This window comes from Vigna radiata, chromosome 7, assembly GCF_000741045.1.
Source record: "Vigna radiata var. radiata cultivar VC1973A chromosome 7, Vradiata_ver6, whole genome shotgun sequence".
NCBI lineage: Eukaryota > Viridiplantae > Streptophyta > Magnoliopsida > Fabales > Fabaceae > Vigna > Vigna radiata.
Window position 1 is genome coordinate 2,097,724 of NC_028357.1, and position 23,809 is coordinate 2,121,532.

The following is a 23,809-nucleotide window of genomic DNA, read 5'->3' on the forward strand; positions in this document are numbered from 1 at the left end:
CTATGATTGGTCCGTTTCAAATATTTTTTTAAACATAAATTTAAACAGACCAGTAAAATGATGATACGTGTCCTGTTATCAAAAAGTTGTTAAAAAAGAATTGTCAAAATATCATTGTCCTTTCCATTATTATGTGAAGGACTCATACTAATGTTAGAGAGAAAAATTCACCTACTACTAACATTACCTTAATCTTAAATTTAAATTAATAATTTCCTAAATTTAAATGATGAGATTTAAGGTTTAGGGTTTAGAGTTTACCTTTTACAATTAATATTCAAAATTTGAAGAAAAAAAAAAAAACCTCCCAAAAACAAACTTATTCTAACTCAAATTACGGTTATTTGAGCATATATTAGCAACATTTCTATTTTTCTTAACATTCACACCTAGTTTAATTTTCAAGTTTGAAATTTAGATTTTGTTCTAGTTAGGGCTGGACTATACTAAGAAAGTGGATTTAAGAGTATAGTATTTTGATGTCTATTTTCCTTATGTCAAGTGTCCATTTATAGGAAAAATTTCCCAAGCTTTTTAGCATCAGAAAATAGTCACAATAATCTCATAACAGAAAATCTAATTAATCTTGTGTCCTTCAATTTTAGAATAAAGATAACTAAATATTCACGGAAATTTTATCTATTTATTTAAAAGATCTACTTGGATTGTATTATCTTCATACTATTTTTTTTTATTTTACTTGTAATTATTATCATTGTCCTTTTTATATGAAACCATTTCTTCATTAAACTCAACCTTATTCTTTTAAACATTCACCTTTTATTTCTTGTCAATTCTATAATTCTATAATAGTAATATTGAATTTCCTTTTATGGTTATCTTTTTGGTAAATATTTTTCTTTTGGTTAAATGTGATATCTCGGTTTCCTAACAAAAGTTAAATGAGTTAAGATACAATCAAATTGTAATATTTGTGTGGTTAGTAAAAATAATTGTATTTTAACTATCATATATAACTTTCGGTCCAAAAATAATAATAATAATAATAAAACTAAGATTGCGAGTTTGATTTTCAACAAAATAATTATAGATGACATCAATTGTCTTATAATAGAAAGTTAGTAGATCAAGTCAGAATTGAATCACTTGATCTAACCTTTCTTCTTAATAATCATTCTCTTCTTAGACATTAAGCTTCTCTAAGTCTGTGTTCGTTTGAGAGTATGACACTGTTTGAGTGGATTTGTGAAGATGGATATGCGAGGATTTAGGTGTTCACTTGGACTGATTGTAGAGCGAGTAAAAGCGTAGATTTGAGAGATAAGTACGATTTTGCAATCCTTCTAAAATGAACGAATTTGCGTGGATTAAAAGCAAAATTCCAAAATACCCTTGGAGCTTAAACTGATTCCATCAAAACTTTATTTAATTCCAAGGCTTGTTCAAAACGCAACGCATGGATTGAATTCTTGTTATTGTATTTGATTACAGTTACGGTTATTCAGTTTCAGGAGGTATATTCGAATACATTACCCCTTATTCAGTTTCACTTTGTATTATTATTATTATTCTTATAATAATAATAATAATAATACATTTATTTTACTACATTATAATTTTTTAATATTTAAAAATTAATTTTAATAATTATTAATAATTTTAGTTTCTTTATAAATACTTTTACATTTAAATATAACATTAAAAAACAACATTTTATATTACTTTAATAACTAGGGACATTTTGGTAATCTTTAATTTCTACCAATTAAACTAATTTTTTAAATATGTCCCATCAATCAAATTCTACACTAATTCTCACAAACTTTATTCTCAAATCCACTCTCAATTACCCACAAATCCACTCAAAAAAACAACAACAAAATTATCCTCAAATTCATTCAAATCATCTCCTCCAAATCCTCCAAATCCTATCAAAAGAACAGACGCTAAGTAAAATGATTTTTCATACTTTTTTTTTTAATTTTAAATTTAATGGTGTTTGCCTTGTTATCTGTATGTTTAACAAGGACTATCAATAGAACTAAAGTCAATTTATTAGGCTTTAATCAACTAGTTTTATTTTCACTAAAAGAAAAATCGGGTCTAACCCAACCTCATATGATTTGTGGGATAAATTAATCTATTTATCTTAAATAAATTATTTTTAAAATCAAACCATTATTTTGTAATATTTGGTATATTTAGAAAAACATAATACATGAAAATTAGAATTTCTTAATAGAAAATTAAAGATTTCATAAAATACATAATAAATTAAAGATGTCACACCATTCACCAACTCACTCTTCAACAATTAAAATTTTATTATTATAAGATCCTAAAATAAAATAAAATTTTAAATTAGTGAAATAATTAATTTTAAAATAATATAAAGTTAGCATTCACATTCTTATTTAGATTTTATAAATATCTTTTTCATTTTACATTCATTCTCTTATAATTGTACTCCTCACTCATTGGACCTTATGAAGTAAAAGTCTATTCTCCTCGGTTACACCTCTCTTTTTTTCTATATATATTTCAATTATCTTATTCATTATTTTGGTCCACTTAGAGTTTGCCAAGTGGAATTTATCTACCATAATACATTAGTTGTCATGCTTTTCGTCATCAATTTTTTTTTTATTAAATAAAATATGTAATGACACTTTATACTTTTTGAATCTTCGTATATTAATTAAAATATATATTTTTATATTTTTATATTATACTCATATATAACAAAGTGGCACTGTGTCTTGTCTCTTGTAACATTTTCTTATAATTTATTTTAATAATTTATGATAAAAAGAATCAGAAAATAAATACATTTAAAATTTCGTATAAATCCTCTTTCTAAAATTATATAGCCAACCAATTAAAATACTGTTAGACTTAGTTATGTTACATACTCCTATAATAGTATAATATAAATGTTTCTTACTTTTATTTTTTACTTTTAAAAAGCATTTTGTTTTTCATTTTTAATTTCGCAAACTTTGAAATTTACTATTTTAGTCACCTATATTAACTTTGTTATTGTGACTATTATGATCACATTTAATGACTACCATTTAGGATAAAAATATAATGTTTGAATAGAATTTATAAAAACAACAAAATGTTAATGCTTAGTACCGTGGGTATAAAAAGTGTTCACGTAATTCACACATTGCTATAAATATAAAAATTTACACTGCTATAAACATAAAAATAAAAATTAAAGTGTCAAGTAAGTTGATAAATAAATAAATTATACATTCGAACATACAACGTTATAATATTTAAAATGATTAAATTATTAATTTATATAATTAAAAATAGTAATTATAATAAAAAATTGTAAAAAAATAATAAAAACTTAATAAGGAATTGTTGTTTTTGAAATAGAAACTTGTTTAACTCTCAAATAATATAAACTAAATTCAATTTAAATTACATTTAATTTTATTTTTAATTCAATCCAACTGATATTCATTATAAACCGTGTTAATTCTCATGTTAAAATTTGTTATGACATGTGATTTAGTCTTTCTTTTTTTCATTCACGCATTAACAAAATGATAATAATTTATTATTATGTTTTTTTCATATTAAAAAGAAAAGTACATGGGTTAATCCTATTCCATAGGACTCTGAATATTTTGACTCTATAAACATTTTCAACAAGGACTTTTTTGACAGTTGCTCCCTCCACTGTCACCAAAGCTCCTTCCACCTTCTCAAACTTTCTTAATTTTTTTAATTATAAAAATATCCTTTTTTACTTTATCTATATTTATTTACTTTTTCTTAATCCTAAATCCCTGTCTCATTTTCACTCACTTACACAGTTTCACACTCCCAGCTCTCATTATCAGATACGTTTCTTTCCATCTTCACTTTCTCTCTCCTTCTCCATTTCTGTTTCTATTTCTTCTCCATTTTAGTTTGGGTTCAAGGAGCGGTGGTTTTGTTAAAGGAAGCGAGGAAACACTTTGGAAATGTTTGTTTGAGAATACTAAGACATTGGAAGAAAGTAAACAGGGAAAACAGACAAGAAAATGTGGTTTGCAAAATAAAGGGAAGAAAATGAGAGTGGATTAATTAAACTTTACAAAACTTGGAAGTCACTTCCCTGTTGATTTTTAGTTTTTAATTATTAAAAATATTAAAATATTAAAATTGTGTGCATGAAAAAAGATGCTCCAATGTGTGAGAAATTACGTGGTTGCCACTCCTTTACTCCTCAAAACCCCACCATCACTCCCACATTCCCCCTCATACTCTCGGACACATCAAACGGATCTCCAGTCAAAACGGTGCATTCCCTGTATTAAAAACAAACACCAAGTACACTCTCTCTCTCTCTCACTTTCTCCCACTAAAATATTATCTATATGGAAGCCCCGAAATACTTCGTCGGAGGCTATTTTGCGGTAGGAGGAGCTGACCAATTTTCTCAACAGGATAAGCACCACGTTGACCAAAAAATCGTGAGTCTTTCGCCATTGATGACCTCCTCGACTTCTCCCAGGCTGACGCAATTATGTCCGACAGTTTCTTCGACAATGTAGTCGAGAACTCCATCGACTCCTCCACCGTCACTGCTGTTGACAGCTGCAACTCCTCAAGTTCGGGCAGCGACAACCGCTTCGCTGCAGCCATTATCCCTTGGCTATGTTGGTGATCCTCAATTCTCCGGAGAACTCTGCATTCCGGTGAGTAATTCTCCGAGCTTGACCATTGGATGATGGAATAAACAAATAATTGTGATGATTCGAGTTTAAATTAAATTCGTTTGTTGTTTTGAAATTGAATTTTCTCTTCTCGTGATTTTGTGACAGTACGATGATACGACAAAACTGGAATGGCTCTCGAACTTAGTTAAGGACTCGTTCTCCGCTCAGGAGGAGTTGAAAACGCTAAAACTGCTTCCAGCGCCGCTGCGTCCACCGCCATTGGCGCGAAACTGCAGACGCTAGAGTCCTCATCGTCCACCGAAACGCTGTCGTCCTTACGACGAAACCACTCGAAACGCACTGTTACAAATGTCGACATTCATTCTACCTTCGGATGTTGACATTTGCTCACGGATACTCAGATTCGTTCAGGATAAAGTTGAACAATATTAACCTTAAAATTAAATTTTACTAGAGGACAAAACAAGAACGGGGAGGTGCTGAAAGCAGTCCGTGGTTGATAGAAACACTTTCGTACTTGAGCACAAACAACAATCCCGATCAGAAGTTGCAGCAGACTGAAGTTCTTGAAGGTTGGAGGATATGTATGGTAGGTGTTTGATAAAAGGTGTGAACGTGTTTTTGATGGATTGTGGTGATGAAATCTAGTTCCGACAACTTTCCTAAGGGGAAAGAAGCTAGAGGATGCAAAGCTAAAGCTAGCAAAGAGTTTGAACGGGAGAGAAGTGGCTGAATTTTGATAGCATAATACTAATTTCATTCAAGTTAATTTGTACAATGAGTAAGCTTCCTTTTATAAGAGAAGGAAAGCTCATCAATCTTGCAAGGTAAGCTAGCCAATGTACATGTGCTGAAATATTGAAAAAAGCTTGAAGAAGAAGCTATCAGCTGGCCATGTGTTCCACATGATAAGCATGAAACACGTGTTCAAAGGAATGGAGCATCTCCTAGGCATCGCTGGGCGGTAGTGTGCTTGCCATTGAGCGCCAGCGTGTCCAAGTATTCACTTTTGTCTCCTTTGCTTCCTCCTTGCTTGGTTACTTCCTTGCTTTTTATAATGACCTACAAACAAAGTAAAATGTATTTAAGTAAAGAGAATCATGCTAAGACTTAGATAAGGAAATAGTTTTGGAAATCTATATTCTACTTTCCTTTCTTTAGTCTTAGTTGTCGTTGATACTTCTTTAGATGGGAAGTCTCTAAAGGGGTTGCCATCATTCCCTCCCTCTTTAAAAACGATTTGTCCTCAAATAGGGAAGAAATAAAGAAGCACAACTTTGGTTTTTGTTGTCCACCTGGATCAAAAATATATCTACAAAAGATAGCAAAAACGAGTATGATGAAGATGTAAGCAAAGATAAGAATACAAAAGAAAAGTCTTGTATTTTTGAAAAATATTTTCCTAAAATGAGTCTTAGAAAATTGGAGAGTTCCATATTCCCAAGTTTTTTTATTTGTATCTTGACTTACTTGTTTACACAAGGGTAACATTAACTCAAGATTGAAATTGTCATCTTTTGAAAAGGTTGGTAAAGAATATGGAATGACAATTAAGTGAAAAGAAAAATTAAAAATGGAAGAATGTACAATAATTGGAAAAGAAGTAAAGAATGAGAACTCTTCCCTTTTAAGTTTCATTGCATTGGTAAGAGTAGGGGTTGGCATTAGTAGCAAGAGCTCTTTCTCTGTATTTTCCTTGAAAGTAATTGGTTGATGAAGACTAGAAGACTTAGAGGATCTATATGAAGAAGACAAGATGCGAATCAAACGAAAACAAAAAAAAAATCGAAACAGAGACAAAACAGAAATGTGAAACAACATAGATCGATAAAAAAAAAAATTAAGAGCAGAGATCACGCTACTTATCTCTTGACGCGTGGTCGGAACCTTGCTCTGACTACCACTTGATGGAAGAGGCCTCGAGGAGATCACCTTTTGGAGCGGTGCAAACACTAATCGAAGTCCTCGAAGCTTCTCTAGAGAGAAATGACGCAGCGGAAATGTTGAATAATCGTTTGACCGAGAGAAATTGGAAGAGAACGGAGCAAATCTAAGAAGAATCTCAGAGAACCAAGACTTAGACTGACGGAACCCTAGAAAAGGGGAGAATTGCAAATTGAACTGATTAATCGGTTCAAAACACAGATTAATTGGTGAAAAAGGTAGATCTAGGGTTGGAAAGATGTTTAATCGGTCAAGATATGAAGAAATGGTTGGAATGGGATGATACGAGGAAGAACGAGGGTGACGAAGGAGAGACTGAGTTGGAAACGAGACTTACAGTGAGGTTGATAGGAAACCCTAGTAGAGTCGAGGTTTCTATGAAGTGGAGAGTCTGAGAATAAAGAATCGCGAATGAAAATGTTAATGATGAGTCGGGCGGCGAAGGAAAAATGGTGCGCTGATGTGTTGAAGCGCTGACGCAGGCAGAGGGCTATGTGGCAGCGGAGGATTGAATCTCCATGGAGGAGAGAGAATACGTGGAAGCACGTGGAATTTGGAAAATGATAATGAAGGAAGTGTGCTAGAAGGTGGCTAGAGGCGGTTCATCGAGACTCTCTAGCATGAACTTTTAAGAGAATTGTGTCTGGATTTTCTTCAACAGAAATCACAATTCATTTACTCAAAAGTTGTGTTTACAATGGTAGAGACGAGTATTTATAATAACCCGTGCTCCGAGAGAAATGGACTACATGTACACTAAAAATAAAAGAACTACATGAGGCAGTATGCCATCAGTGGTGGTGAAGGGAGCAACGATCGAACTTTTTTTGGTCCCAACCCATGTGGGTCAGGGCCAAATCTTGTGAGAGGGACCAAATTAACAAGTCTAGACATGGTTATTGGATGAATATAATGATTTTAGTTTGGATGAATTAATTGTTTGGTTGTGATTTTCATGCTTATGGTTTTTCTTATTTTTTTTGTTTTCTAAGTTGTTCGATTAAATCTCAATTTTCATTTCCTCAATAGTTAGATCAAGCTAAAATTTTGATATATATAGTTCCTAACACATGTCTTCACTATGAGTGTAGGGATTTTTAATTGTACATGTCTATTTAGAGAAATTGGTTTCACATTTTGAGAGAGTTGAACACTACCATATTTATGATTCTAAGTTATTTCTATAAATCTTTAATGGTTAAAACCACTTAGGCGTCCCTGTTTTCGTAAGGTCTTCCCATTTTAGTCCCGTTCTTATAAAACTTCCCAATTGGGTCCTTAAAAGTGCCAATTTCGTTGAAATTAACCCCTGCCGTTAAAATTGAGTAACGGTGTTAAATCTGGGCAGAGTTGGATGGAGGACGTGTCAACCATTAAAACGTGGCAGAAAAACTGAGTGGTACGTGACGTGATTAATTGATAAATTGAAATTAAAAAGAGGATTAGGGTTAGTTAATTAAAAAAGGGGATTAGGGTTAATCTTCTTCTCCATCCAGGAAAAGAGAAAGCCTAGGGTTCCCTCTCATCATCTGCGGCAATCATCTGCACTAAAAAAGGTGATGGAATCTTAGATTTTGAAGAGAGTGTTGTTTCCGTATCGTTGTCTTCGGACCCAGCTTCCAGTTCCAGTCTGAGACCTTCCCTTTCAATTCACTCCAAATCAAATTCATTTTCATCATTCGATCAGACCCTTCTTTTTCCACCAAGCCAATCCATAAGTTTCCATTGACCCACGTCTCCGTCACCTGCCAAATCCAACCCCGCTTCGCAAAATGGGTGAGACCTCCACGTTAGGGCGCTTCCACCACCAAAGGCTCGACCTTCGCCGCTGGCTCCCTGCCTTCCTCACCTCGCACAAAACCCTCTTCACCGTGATCTGGATCCCCGCCTTCCGCTGCCGGCAACACTGGTCGTGCCTCTCTTTTCCTTTTTCAGTTCTTTTTTCTCTGCTGCATCAAAAGCTTGTGTCTTTTGCAATTGTTACTGTTCAGTTTCACAAACATTCACAAAATTCATTCATTCATTCCCTCGTTACCCATCAATATTTGCTCTGTTAGCATGTCTCAAACTATCTGGGAAGCTCTCTTCCCTTTCTTTTTCTTTTCCCCCCAAACCTTGGGTGATAGATCTGTGATCCCTAAAAATTATTTTTTTTTAATCCAAAAGAAAAAAAAAATCCTTGTTGATGGTGGTGTTGCAGGGACCTTTGAATTTGATTTTAATTGGTAGGTTTTGTGTTGCAGGTTTGAATCAAAGGTCAAAAACCAAGGTTCCCGTGGTCGAAACTGTAACTTTGAATCTGGCTGAATCTGCATTGTAGTTGATCAAAAGGATTTTGATTTAAACATTCTTATTATAATTTTTGTTGGTTGTTTTCGTAATCAATATTTGTGTTTGTTACTTTTGTGTTCATCTTTCTCTCTCTGATGTGTCTCTATAGGAAGAGAAGATTTCTGGGTATGATGTCTGGGTATGATTTCTGGGTATGATTTCTGGGTAGGATTTCTCTGTGGTGTTTCTAATGGAGAATGATTTTCTTTTTACATTTTTAATCAAATATTTTCAAGTCAGAAAATTCCACCTAACACCCAACTTATGCCACGTTTTAAAAAAATGACACATCATCCAATCACCTTTGCAAAAATTTAACACTGTTAACAATTTTTAACGGCAGAGACTAATTTGTTTGAAATTAGCACTTATAAGGACTCAATTGGGAAGATTTAAAAGAAGGGGACCAAAATGGGAATACCTTACGAAAACAGGAACGCCTAAGTGGTTTTAACCATCTTTAATTCCTATTTTGTTAGCTATTAGATTAGGCTCTTGATATGTACTCCCTAAAATATATTTCTTCACTATACTCATAGAGATTGTTAATTAAATGTCTATACCCATAGAGATCGTTAATTAAATGTCTGTATTTAAATAAAATAGTTTTGCAATGTTTAAAGAAAATTGAGTGTCATGTTTGTTTGTTTGGTATTGTCTCGGTAAAAATCTATCTTTTGCACTTAGTTGTTGGATCGACATGAGATTTGTCTCAATGAGGCCCATTTTGGCATTTAACTCGGGCTGATAGTCACAACCTTTAGCTTAGGCTAGCCAGTCAATCTCGACCTTCTCTCGGTCTAACCTGTCATGATCTTAGGCTCAAACATCTTCACCCTCAGTCCGTCTCAATTGTCAACCTTCAGTCTGGGCCAACCAATCTCTATCCTCAGTTTGGGACAATTCATCTCTATGATTGTACGTTTCAAATTTTCATCCAAAAAGGTCCATATTGACTTTTGACTTGACATATTCGTCTTAACTTTTGGTTTAAATGACCTGATTCAATCTTTAACTTAAACTCAAGATATTTTTTTAAGAATTAATTAAAATATTGTAATAGAGTTAAATTTACTGCACTTAATAGGATTTTTGGGATTTAGGCTATTTTTTGCCCCTTCATTTTGCCTCGTAAAAGGGAGACTTATTAAGTTATGGCTGGCCCACGAGTCATTGGCCAAATTAACACCAGTATTGTGGTATTTGTTGATAGGCAAAAGTAGATACAATAAACTATGTTTATGGTGCATGTCTTAGTATACTGCTGTATAAATTATAATTTGAAATTTGCTGTATAAATTAGAATTAGAATTTTTTTTTTGAGGTATTTGTGACATATTGTACAATACTTTTTTAATATATGAAAACTGTGAAAGAAAAGAAAAAGGATTTAAAAAACTTTTCTCTTTATAATTTGATGTTAAAAAATTATCCATATTTGTGTTTATATTATAAGAAAACTTATAAATAATAACTAATTTTAGTGATAAAAAGGTAATTATTTATTATTGTGACTAATTTAAATATTAATTTATAAATTAAAAATTATTTGTAACTAAAATAATTTCTATTATAAATAAAAAATTATAATTGATTTGTGAATCAGTTTTCCAATTTCTCACTAACATTAATTATCAAAGTTTTGGTTAAAAAAATAGTTTTTAAATTGGTTGTAGTTAATTAATTAAAGACTAATTTATTTGATAGTCAAAATCTTAGTAGTCAATGTTAGTAACTATTTTAAAAACTAACTCATATATCAATTATAATTTTTTATACATAATATAAACTATTTTAATTATGGATAATATTTAGTTTATAAATTAAATATCTAAATTAGTTATTATAATAATTAATTATTTTTATTACTAAAATTGTCATTATTTAGAAATTTTCTTGTAATGTTAAAAAAAACATTCAATCTTTTTATACTTTACCATAAGTGTTCATAGATAAAATTATAAAAATGTAAGTATAATGTTAGAGGTAATAGTTAAGAAAGGCCTGGCCAGAAAAGTGATTCTTATAGGTAAAGCTTGTTTTAGCCCACTGCTATTGAAACCAGATATTGATGGGTTAATTTGAATAAGATTTTGTTTAGCCTAGAATCCCAATATGTTATGTATTAAACTAATTAGTCAAGTTCAAGCTAGGTAAGACTAAATCTCTAACAATAAACTATTATCTTTGTATATTCAAAGCAATTTTATTTAAAAAAAAAAATTTGACTGAATTCAAGAATTACATCATCATATAGAAAATAAATAAAAAAATGTAATGTGTAAACAAAATTTAGGATATGTATTCATATTTCAAACCAGATTTATACATTTGTTTCAATATACAATTTAAAAAATTAATATTAAACATTGCAAAGAAAAAAAATATTAAAGAAAAAACAAAAGAGAATACTAAAGAAAAAAAAAAACCTTCTATAGTTAATGTTAAACCTCATATTTTCATGTATGGTTAAATCATATTTTTACCTCTCAAAAGTTAAATCTGTAAATAATTATCTTTTAGAAGTTTCTAGATAAAAATTTTTACATTCAATTCAACCAAAATAGTGACAACTAAAATCTCTGTAAAATTTGATTACATAATAAATAAAAAAGAAAACAACATTCACACACACAGATATATATTTCAAAAACCAACATTACTTATACAAAATATAAAAATTAAACTAAACGAACACTAAATAAGTATATCAAAGAATAAAATTAGAGAAAAATATAATAAACAACAAATTTTCTTCTAAAACATGAGAAAAGTAACTTCTAAAATGGAAATCTTTCATTTTAATCATATCTGCACTTAATAGAATTAGAAGTTACGAACCTTGAAATCAAACTATGATTAAAAAGCACTTCTATAGTTGTTTATCAAGAAGAAAGATCACACAGCTTCAAGAAGGAAGATCGGAAGATAGATCAGAATTGTACCTGAAATTTGAAGGGAGAATGAAACGGATGAGCACAAACTTGAAATTTAAAAACTAAAGAGAGAAAAGACGAGAAGAAAGGGAGAAAGAAGAATATCAAACGATAGAAAGATGAAAAGAACACAGACCACGAAATCTCTGTGCAGTATGAAATGTGTAGCGAATTTGAAATTTGTTTGATGAGAAATCAGAAACCAATTTGAGGATGAGCCTCCATGGAGTGATAAGAAATCAGATACCCGCACTGAAATTCCCAAACTCCAAACCAATTTCAGAGTTTTTGAAAAAGACTACAGAACCCAGAGCCACAGTGCAATAACCTCGTTCACACCCAATTAAATTAAAAATAGTTAAATAATATAAAATTTGCACCGGTTCAAATAATTGATAGAATTTTTTTTTAACGGTGTAATATATGTGCTAAAAATACAAATATTTTTTTTAGAGACTACTTCCTAACGAATATTTTCAATTAATTGTAAGATCTTGATAAAATTAAAAAACTGTAATATTTTCTAGAACTCCCTTTAACACCAATTTAAGTACAAATCTCATGTTAGACATACATGGAAAAACTTTATTTGCTATAAATATATTGGAAATGAGTAATAAGAAAAAGAAAAGAAAAGAGGTCACAACAATAATGACAAAGGCTGCATTATTAGTGACAAAAGTGACGTCGATAGTATTTGGGATAGAGATGACAATAACAGTAGAAAAAGAGGATGAGGATGAAGGTATTGAAGGTGACAAATATTATGATAATAACAACTGTGGTGACTATTGACGATTACGATACTGACTGTGGCGACTGGAGAAGAGGAAGAAAAAGAAAAATAAAAGAAGAAGAAAAAGAGAGGAAGAAGAAGATCAAATTACAATATATACTGACAAATATGTTAGTAATTATTAATTAATTTTTTGTTTTATTGGTAATCACAAAAAAAATTCTATTCAAGTAAAATTTATTAACGAATATTTTATTAATAAAGTTTCTATTGATAAGTTGTTGGTAATTTTGATTTATTGATCGATTAATTCATTTTTTTCTTATAGTATCAATAATTGAATTAAAGTTAAAATTTTCAATTATTTTTTCTTTCAATATATAATTATATTGTTTACAAGAAATTCAACTTTTATTTTATTTTGTAATTTTATTTTAATAAATTTCATTGTAAAGTTTGATCTTCCTATTGTAATGAGAAAAAAAGAGTTAAAATAAGACAAATAAGGTAATAAATAAAGTATAATATACTTAACTCATTTGTTCTTGTCAAAAGTTGACATGATTTGAGTATGATTGATAAATTCTTTAAATATAGTTGTTTAGAAATATTAATGAATGAGCTTTGTTTTGGTTGTATGAGATTATTAAATTTATGACTCAGTTAATTTTGTTGTTGAATTATGGTTAATTAATATGTTGTTGTGTTGTTTGAAATTATAGTGAGCTAATGGAATAACTCTCTTACTATTTAAGCAATTTGGTATTCATTGTGACATTTAAACATGTTTTGAACCAATCACTGAGTCACAAATACCAATTTGATAATTTGGATAGGTTTATAGCAATCAAATCTAAGTGAGAGGCTGTTTGTGCTGGGCAAGAGAAAATGTGAGAGTTATGGTGTTGAGTGCTCCCTATTGCAAAGCCGGTGCATGTTTTATGTCATTTTTTTATTCTTACTTGGTTTGAAGTGGTTTATATGGATTCAATGCAAGCTTATTTGAAATTATTGATGCTTTACAGATTGTAAACATGGTTTTGAATATGATTGGTATGTGATTTGAGAAGAATTTCAAGAAGAAGTTTTTGTAATGGTTTCATTTAGAGTATGTATTAATGTAGGGATTCTGTATTGGGGGTTATCCTGACATTGGGGGTTATCCTGACATTTTAATAATCATTCAATCTCAAGTAAATAATGATGAACTATGTCGTAAAGAGTAGTAGAAAGTCTTAGTGTATAGACTTTCCTTGGACATAGATGATTGATGGACTAACCTTGTGAATGTTGCTTGAGTAGGCAAGTTGTTGCACCACGTAGAGTGATGATGGTATAACTTAAGATTGATTGATATAAAATATATGTGTTAATATCTTTATTTTCTGTTATATAATCACTTTTTTTGATAAATTAGTTTATGGTCTCATCTTTGTTGGTTTGTTTTAGAATAACTATAATAAGAATATCATGTGTATTTCTTTGAGTTAAATGTTTCTTGTTATTAAATATGTCATGAATTTCTATAGTAATTAAATAATATTAAAATAGAATGTTATATTAAGTATGTTTTATTTTTTTATACTTTAATTTATCTTATTATAATTATTCTCGATCTTATATTTACACATTTTTTTAATGAAGAGTGTCAAAACTAAAATACAAAATAAAATAAAAATGGAATTTTTTGCAAACAGTGTAATTATTTACAATAAAAAGATTAAAAATTTTAATTTTAATTTAATTTACTTATTGATCAATTTAAAATTTAAAAGAAATAAAAGAAGATTATTTGTATATTTATAATTTTTATATAGTTATTATTACAATTATATTAAATTATTTACTCATTTTTATTTTATTAATGACAATAATAATATACAAATTGAATATATTATTTAGATTTACTACACAGCATTAAAGTAATTAAAAAACTAATAATAAATTAAAAATGTTATGGTATTTATGATGATAGAAGTTAAATATTGAAGACTCTCGTTATCTATCTTTATTAACGTATTTAATTTGTTGATAATTATATTTGACAATATTTTAATATCTAATTGGTTTATGATGATGTTTATGATTATTGTTGCTTCTAAAATAATTTTAGACCAATCATAAAAGAACGTGTTAAAATATTGTCAAAATATCATTATCTTTAATTTATAACATATCTAATGTTATTAAAGCTTAACAATTAAATAAGTTGTAAGTCTTGGTTGGATTTATTCTATATAAAGTAACGAGTTTTTTTGAGTAAAAGTAAAATGTTATATAATAAGGTATAATTAATAGTCATTTATTGAGAATTTAAATTATTTTTTTAATTTTTTATAAATTGTGTAAATTTTAAAATGAAATTTAAATAAAATGATTGATTATAGTAATATTATTTCAACAAACTTGAGATTGGAATATTATGAGGATCAAGGCGAGGTTCTAAATTAAAACCCTCGTTCCTTTAACTTCAACTTGGAGAAATGAAAAAGTTGTTTTACATATGAACCTTCATTCCTCTTAGAGATTGATCGAGAGGTTTTTGTTCGAGTATAGTGAATAAACTCAACCATTTAGGGATTGAGGCTAAGGACAATTTAAATACAATTTTACTTTTAATCTTTTGAGATGCTTTTTTTTAAAGACAATCATGTTAGATATCTTAGGTCCAAAATATATAATACTTCATATGTAATGGTTGACCCTAATATGTAAGGTTGAAACATTGAAACCAAATATGGGAATGAAAACGAGGTTATAAATATAAACCTTTACTCTGGAGGGAATCAAAACCCTTATTCTCTTGGTTTTGAACTAGGAGAATGGAAAATGATTCTAATGTTGAACCTTCATTTTCCTTAGTCATTTTTTTTGGAAGACTTGTATTGGTACATTCAATAATTTTATACCGTTAAAATACGTTTAATAATTTTACATTTTTTAGAAGACAAAAGTAATTTAAATATATTTTTCTCCTTTAACCTTCCAAAATATATTTTAAAGACAAAATTGTGATAAAGTTCCAATTTTTCTAACAAATAATTCCTCAAATATAATTATTAATCCTAACAATGTTATTTTAACGTAATTATTTTTTATAATATACCATATAGTAAGTATTTAGAATTTGAGAACAATAACAATTTAAATATAGTGTTTTCCTTCAACATTCTAATAAGATTGATTCTAATAATATTAATTTAACCGGCTGAAGATCGTAACACTAGAAATTAGTTATTGGTTAAAAAATATAAAACAAATAGTAAAAAGAAAAACATAGGAATATATGTCACAATTATGAAAAAGAAAATTTGTAAAAGATGGCATACATATTAGAATTATGAGGAGTGTCCGAAAGGTACGTGAGTTGACTGAGGTATCTAAACATTTAATATATGACCTGTCGCCGTTCCATCTATAAACAAAGAGAGAAAAAAGTCAAAAATCAAATGCCTTAAATTCGCGCTATAAAAAAGTTCAAATAATTTTTACGAAGAGGTAATCTTTTTAAACTCAAATTGTGATAAGATAATTATTATAAATTATAATTTATAGAAAATATTGAAAGTAATGATATGTTTAAATTCTTCTCTACATTCAAATTAATTATCATTTATAAATAATTGATAAGTATTAATAAGTCAGATTATTTTATACTTTACAAATATAGATTATTGATTATTAAATATGATTGTCTAAATAATATATTACACTAATGGTTACTCAATGGTTTTCAAGATTTATAAATATACTATATACTGTTAATGTTTGGGTAAAGACATCTTTTATCCTAATAAAATATAAATCTCTCAATGAAACATATATAACTTAAGTGTCAGAATATCATCTACAAGTCAATAATCTATCAAAATGAATTACGTGTTCGGATAAGATTAGAGAATCAAAACATAAAACAGTACAAAGAAAAATGACCCACTCCTCATAAAAACTAAACCAAAACTAATAAAATTAAAAATGCAGAATTAAAGTGAAAAAAGATGAATGATGAATTTAATGAAATTGAAATGATGAAGCAGAGTGGCTAGACCACATTCCATTTCTCAACCACTGCACCAAACCAGACAGTCCTGTTAAAACAACAGGGTTGTGATTAATTTCTTGCATTGCCAGGGCACTAATTGCTGGCAGAAGAGGACCATGGTTCATTGCCACTTATAATTAGGAATAGAGAAAGGATCACGTTATGCAATGAAACACTGTTTTTGGTTGCCAAAATGTCTGGCCTAGGTTAATGCAGCATACAACAACACTCACCCTTTTCCCTTTGTTATATCCTTTTTGTTTTTTCCCCTGAACAAGCTCCAATCCCACTCCAGAACCAACCAAAAACATTGGGCTGATTAGAAATTTTGTCGAATAGGTTGTCTTCAATTGTCAATATTTTCAACTATAATGAGTATGGACGTAACTATCCACTTGTGGTCCTTCAAATCCCATGACGTCAATCTAAGTTGATCCTGCCCTGCCACAACTTTATGCCCAAAAATACTTTGGAAAGCCTAAAAACAGTGCAAACTTGGCTCTTTCTGCTTTCAGTATCGACCACTAGCAGATACTCCACCGATTGCCCCCACACATATTTCATTTTTATCCCATAAAATAATTAGTCAGGAGAGTTTTTCAAAAATCAATGTAAAATGTTGTTAGGGATAAGAAAAAAAGTTAAATTCCTCAGTGACATTGACCTTTGAAGCCCAAAGGAATGAAGCAAAAGGGAACACTGAAGGTGAAGCCAAAATCTGGGGATGAGAGTATGAAGTACCAAACAAGTAAAACTCAGCTTCGTAAAATTCAATTATCGTCGCCTTGTTCTTTATTTTGGCGCAAGCATTTGTCATCATGTTATTCCCATTCAAGACCAGAAGTGGATCAGATCCAAACCTCAATTCCAACATCAAATTATACAAACTGAGTTCAAACATCTGGGACAGATTGCTTGTTTCCATATACCACCAAGACAATTTTCTTAGGAACCATCAAACATTATTAAAATTGACATGAAAGAATATGTATAGATTCATTATGAGTAATCTATGGCTATTTATTAACATAAGAAAATTAACATGAAATGGTGACTAAAATGGGATAACTTTAAAAAAAAAAAATCGAAAATTTGGATAAGTCATCTAAACTTAATCCGATTTCATAAACAAAGTGGTGTTATGTTACTTTTCCTAAAATGAAATGAAATCGTGTGAAGATGACATTCATAAAAAAAATAAAAATGGAGAGTAGAGGCAATGCATATGTTTTAGGAAGGAAGGTGATGTGAAAGAATAGGTGGTAATTAGATGCACTGATTAAAAGCCTGGACAACAAAACAGAAGGGAAAGTTAAACATGCAAAGATAAGATAGACAGACACATAGCTCAATGATTCTGCTATCACATCCTTCACAAACATTTAACTACGCCAATTCATTTAAAACCTACCACATTAGCCAAGCACCCACATATATTATATAAATACAATCAGATAACCTTCTCAATTATTTCTACACATACCTCTTCCCTTCTGCCGCTCTACTTCATTACTTCCTTTTGTTGCTTTATTTCTGTACTGCATGCATCCACAAAACAACACCAACTTTTCAGAATCTCTCTTTCATCATACATTTTTTTTATTTTCTTAATAATTTTGAAGTAAAAGAAATATATTATTTTATTTAAGATATGATAAAGTAGAAAAGGTTGAGGTACTATGGGAGAACTGCATTAAATGTGTGTGTACATCAGATTAAAGACAGAGAGTGATAAGAGAGAGAATGGAATATGTGAAGTGAAAAGCAGATAAATATGGATATTTTTGAGTTGTGAGTAAATATAATAGGAGTGTAGAAGATGAGAACAGCTGGCTTGCATTGCATTCTTAGTCCAAAATATACTTTTTGAGGAGACAGAATCCATAACTGGGTGAGAGAGAAGCTCCAGTGACCACTTCTTCCATCTAACCATTTTAAATATAAGAGTTTTTTCTCCATGCACTTGGACAAATGAGAATGCTAGCTAGGTTGCTTCATTTTGTTTATACATAAAAACTAAAATCATATTAAACTTTATAAAAAACATGTATTTTTTACTATATAAATAAAATATAATCTGAAATTATTATATATAAATATACCTATGGAGTGTTATGTTATGCCGGAAGAGGTTAGATGGGGGAACTAAGGATGTTGGAATAGCTAACCAAACTCACACCTTACTCTCTTCTTCCCTTCACTGCCATGACTAAATTTCTCATCCTACTGTTATTGTGTGCACGCTTCTTATCATGCGCCCACTGCGGCTCTGTCACCGAGATCCAAGCCTTGACGTCGTTCAAGCTCAACCTTTACGACCCTCTCGGCGCGCTTAACGACTGGGACCCATCAACGCCGTTAGCTCCTTGCGACTGGCGTGGGGTTTCTTGCAAGAACGACCGAGTCACCGAGTTACGTCTGCCTCGCCTTCAACTCACTGGCCTACTTGCTGACCGCATTTCAGACCTACGCATGCTTCGAAGGCTCAGCCTTCGCTCCAACTCCTTCAACGGCACAATTCCCCAATCCCTCTCCAAATGCACGCTCCTACGCTCCTTGTTCCTACAGGATAACGACCTCTCCGGCCAACTCCCGCCGGAGATTGGAAACCTCGCCGCTCTCCAGATTCTCAACGTTGCCGGCAACAACCTCTCTGGTCAAATCCCCGCCGAACTTCCCTTCCATCTCAAATACGTTGACCTCTCCGCCAACGCCTTCTCCGGCCAGATTCCGACCACCATCGCCGGTCTTTCCGAGCTTCAGCTTATCAACCTCTCCTACAACAAGTTCTCGGGCCAGATTCCTGAGCGCATTGGAGAGCTTCAGAACCTGCAATACCTTTGGCTCGATCACAATGTTCTCGGTGGAACCTTACCTTCATCTCTCGCGAATTGTTCCTCGCTCGTGCATTTGAGCGTGGAAGGGAACGCGCTTGCCGGCGTGTTACCGGCTGCGATTGCGGCCCTCCCGAACCTTCAGGTGTTGTCGCTCGCGCAGAACAACTTCACCGGCGCCGTTCCGGCTTCCGTTTTCTGCAACGTGTCGCTCAAAGCGCCGTCACTTCGCATCGTTCAGTTAGGGTTTAACCGTTTCACGGATTTCGCGTGGCCTCAAGCCGCCACGTGTTTCAGTGTTCTTGAGGTTTTGGATATTCAGCAAAATGGCGTGCGCGGCATGTTTCCGCTGTGGCTAACCAACGTGACGACGTTGTTGGTTCTCGACATTTCCGGTAACGCACTTTTCGGCGAGGTTCCGCCGGAAATTGGAAATCTCTGGAAATTGGAAGAGCTGAAGATGGCCAATAATTCGTTCTCAGGCGAGATTCCGCCGGAATTAGTAAAATGTAGGTCCCTGCGTGTTCTTGATTTTGAAGGAAACCGGTTTTCCGCTGAGGTTCCTTCGTTTATAGGAAATCTGACAGCGCTGAAGGTTCTATCTCTTGGTGTGAACCATTTCTCTGGTTCTGTTCCGGTGAGTTTTGGTGGGCTTGTTTCTCTTGAAACTATGAGTTTAAGAGGTAATAGATTGAATGGTTCAATGCCAGAGGAATTGATGGGGTTGAAGAATTTGACAGTGTTGGACCTCAGTGTAAACCAGTTTTCTGGTCATGTTTCTGCGGAAATTGGGAATCTGAGTAAATTAATGGTTCTGAATCTGAGTGGTAATGACTTCAATGGAGAAATTCCTTCTACTTTGGGGAATCTTTTCAGGCTCACAACTCTTGATTTGAGCAAACAAAATCTCTCCGGTAAATTGCCATATGAAATTTCGGGGCTTCCCAGTTTGCAGGTCATTGCTCTTCAAGAGAACAAGTTGTCTGGGGTGATACCTGAAGGGTTTAGCAGCTTGATCAGTTTGAAATACGTAAACCTAAGCTCTAACGACTTTTCTGGGTATGTTCCTAAAAGCTATGGCTTTCTCCGATCTTTGTCTGTTCTTTCATTGTCTAATAACCGCATCATGGGAGTGATTCCCCCGGAAATTGGAAACTGCCCTGACATTGAAGTTCTCGAGCTTAGATCAAATTACTTCGGAGGTCCCATTCCCGCCGATCTCTCTAGTCTAGCTCATTTGAAAGTCCTTGATTTAGGTAAGAACAACTTAACTGGGGCTTTGCCAGAGGATATCTCCAAATGCTCAGAGTTAACCGTTGTGTTAGCAGATCACAACGAACTTTCGGGTGCTATACCAGGGTCATTGGCCAAGTTATCACACCTAACTGTGCTGGATCTCTCTGCCAACCAATTGAGTGGCGAAATCCCCAGTAATCTAAACACCATCCCCGGTTTGGTGTACTTCAATGTCTCAGGCAACAAATTAGAGGGTGAGATTCCACCAATGTTGGGTTCTAAATTCAACGACTCCTCTGTATTTGCAAGCAACCAGAACTTGTGCGGGAAGCCATTGGATAGAAAGTGCGAAGAGACAGACAATAGAGAGAGAAATAGGTCGATAGTGTTAATCATTATCATCGCGGTTGGAGCTTGCTTATTGGCATTGTGTTGCTGCTTCTACATCTCCAGCCTTCTGAGATGGCGCAGAAGGATCAAAGCAGCAGTGTCAGGGGAGAAGAAAAAGAGTCCGAGAACAAGTTCGGGAACAAGTCAAGGTCGAAGCAGCACTGACACCAACGGACCAAAACTCGTTATGTTCAACGCCAAAATCACACTAGCCGAAACAATCGAAGCAACAAGGCAATTCGACGAAGAAAACGTGCTGAGCAGAACAAGACACGGTTTAGTATTCAAGGCCTGTTACAACGACGGAATGGTCCTTTCCATTCGCAAGCTCCCAGACGGGTCACTAGACGAAAACATGTTCAGAAAAGAAGCCGAGTCGTTAGGAAAAATCAGGCACCGAAACCTAACAGTTCTCAGAGGCTACTATGCAGGCCCATCGGATGTTAGACTCTTGGTCTTCGATTACATGCCCAATGGGAACCTCGCAACGTTGCTCCAAGAAGCATCACACCTAGATGGTCACGTTCTGAATTGGCCAATGCGACACCTCATTGCATTAGGAATAGCCCGTGGCATAGCGTTTCTACACCAATCCTCATTTATCCACGGTGACATCAAACCCCAAAACGTGCTCTTTGATGCAGACTTCGAAGCCCATTTATCAGATTTCGGGTTGGACAAGTTAACAGTCACCAACCCAGTCGAAGCCTCCACTTCAAGCACAGCTTCAGTTGGCACGTTGGGTTACGTGTCCCCGGAGGCTGTACTAACAGGGGAACCCACGAAAGAGTGTGACGTGTACAGCTTCGGCATCGTTTTGCTGGAACTTCTCACTGGGAAGAGACCGGTGATGTTCACGCAGGATGAGGATATAGTGAAGTGGGTGAAGAAACAGTTACAGAACGGTCAAATTGCAGAGCTACTAGAGCCTGGTTTGTTTGAACTTGACCCAGAGTCTTCGGAATGGGAAGAGTTCTTGCTGGGTGTGAAAGTTGGTCTGCTTTGCACAGCTCCAGACCCTCTTGATCGACCAACCATGGCTGACATCGTGTTCATGCTCGAAGGTTGTCGTGTTGGACCCGATATTCCATCCTCCGCTGAAACAGCACAACCTTCTCCGGTGTAACATAAACAACGGACACGTGTCTGTTGAAGTTTGACATATTTTTCCTTATTATGAAACTTGGTGATGTCAGACGTTGATTCCGTTACCAAGGATACGAGTTTCTTGATGCTACACGTGGCTTTCACTGGTGTTCTAGTTGTACTTAAAAAAAATAGAAAATTTGAAATTGGAATCTGGAGACTCAATTACAGGATGAGTTAGAAGTCTCAATTATTAGGCACTGTGTAGGGTGGGTCCTGATTTATTTGATTTGGATTATTGCATAAATGATCTGTCATTTTGACCATTTTTTGGGTTTTTGGGCGGTGTATCAACAAACAGGGATTCAGAGAAGGAAAAAGTAATCATTTGTCACTCACTTTTCATCTCATCTTCCAAATTTATTTACCTTAATCATTCGGTAGCTTTGTTTTTATGCTCATTTCAGTTTTTCTTTATCATTTACTTATTTTCAATTGTTCTAATATTCTTCTATTCATAATATGGTGAAGTCTTATGTGATTGCGTCCATCACTTTGGATCTGATGCTGCATTGTAGAGGGTTAAATTAATTGTTGTCTGAATTTTTTGTAGTGTGAAAGAAGAAAATTTGAAAGTAGGTGACGCGGGAGAGAAAATACAGAAATGAAAAAAAGAAGAATTGATGCGACATGAAGCATCATAAGTCTAAGTTCATAATAACAATCCTCAAAATTTTCACTCTTTTCAACTGTGGAATTTGAAGTAGATGCATTTGTCTTGACTTTAGAGAGCAAATCTCGCCAGATCGTTTAACTATCCTTCATACTATTGTAACCCGCGTCTTAAAAAAATTCAATCAATAAACAATACAACATTTTTTTTTTTTCAAATGAGCTTTTATGTTGAAATTGTTAACTGAATTCCATTGTTTTTCGTAAAACTCTTATTTTAAGTTTAAATTTAAAATAAATTTTAAGTCGAAAGAAAAAGAAAAAAAGTGGACGAATCACTATGCAAAAGCATTAATGGTAACACGGAAATGCTATTACACATTTGGTCTAGTTTGGCATCATTTCCACCAAGTTAAATCATATAAATTATTCTAAATATTTATGTATTATATATTCAAATATGTTCATATTTAATTTCCTACCATAAGAAAATTATATTATATAGGGTTTATAAGGTATGATTTTCGGCCCCATGAACAGCTTTCTGTTTTCGCCGAAAAGTTTTGGAGTGCATGAAATGAAAGGGTGGACACTAGGCTACTTAATTTCTAGAATTAGGACAATAATGATCTCTCTCTCTTTTTAATGTAACTAGCAAGCTTGGCATGGAATAAATGTGAGAATTATTCACGATATAAAACTTGTTTTGTCATTTTAGTTAGTTTGGTTAAAAATTAAAATTTAAGTTTATAGTAAATTTAAATATATTTAATTAACTTTCCATTTATAATTTTTATTTTACTAAGAATCTAAAATTTTTATGTTTTTAACTTATTTTTTTATGCATGATTTTATGAAATGACAGCAGAGTTATTTTACATCATTATTGCTTACGTTTTTTCACATGTATAAAAAATAAAAAATAGTTTAATTAAGTTTAAGTTTTGTGTTTTTAGTTG

At 32.4% G+C, this 23,809-nt stretch overlaps 1 protein-coding gene and 1 long non-coding RNA gene across 2 annotated transcripts; one reads left to right on the plus strand and one right to left on the minus strand.

Annotated features, from left to right (window-relative positions):
- Nucleotides 1–4,852: 4,852 nt before the first annotated feature.
- Nucleotides 4,853–12,329, minus strand: LOC106768595. Its single transcript, XR_001376259.2, has 3 exons — nucleotides 11,991–12,329; nucleotides 11,760–11,863; nucleotides 4,853–5,955 (listed from the first exon to the last, which is right to left on the minus strand). It is a non-coding gene; the product is annotated as an uncharacterized LOC106768595 (long non-coding RNA).
- Nucleotides 12,330–18,735: 6,406 nt separating this feature from the next.
- LOC106769262 (probable LRR receptor-like serine/threonine-protein kinase At4g36180) lies at nucleotides 18,736–22,621 on the plus strand. The gene has a single exon (XM_014654799.2). It carries the CDS (start codon nucleotides 18,838–18,840, stop codon nucleotides 22,216–22,218), a length of 3,381 nt encoding a protein of 1,126 aa, XP_014510285.1. The 5' UTR covers nucleotides 18,736–18,837; the 3' UTR covers nucleotides 22,219–22,621.
- The last annotated feature ends 1,188 nt before the right edge of the window (nucleotides 22,622–23,809 follow it).

Bases quoted from the DNA above. Each gene is read 5' to 3' on its own strand.
- LOC106769262 (XM_014654799.2), top strand. From the start codon at position 18,838: ATGACTAAATTTCTCATCCTACTGTTATTGTGTGCACGCTTCTTATCA.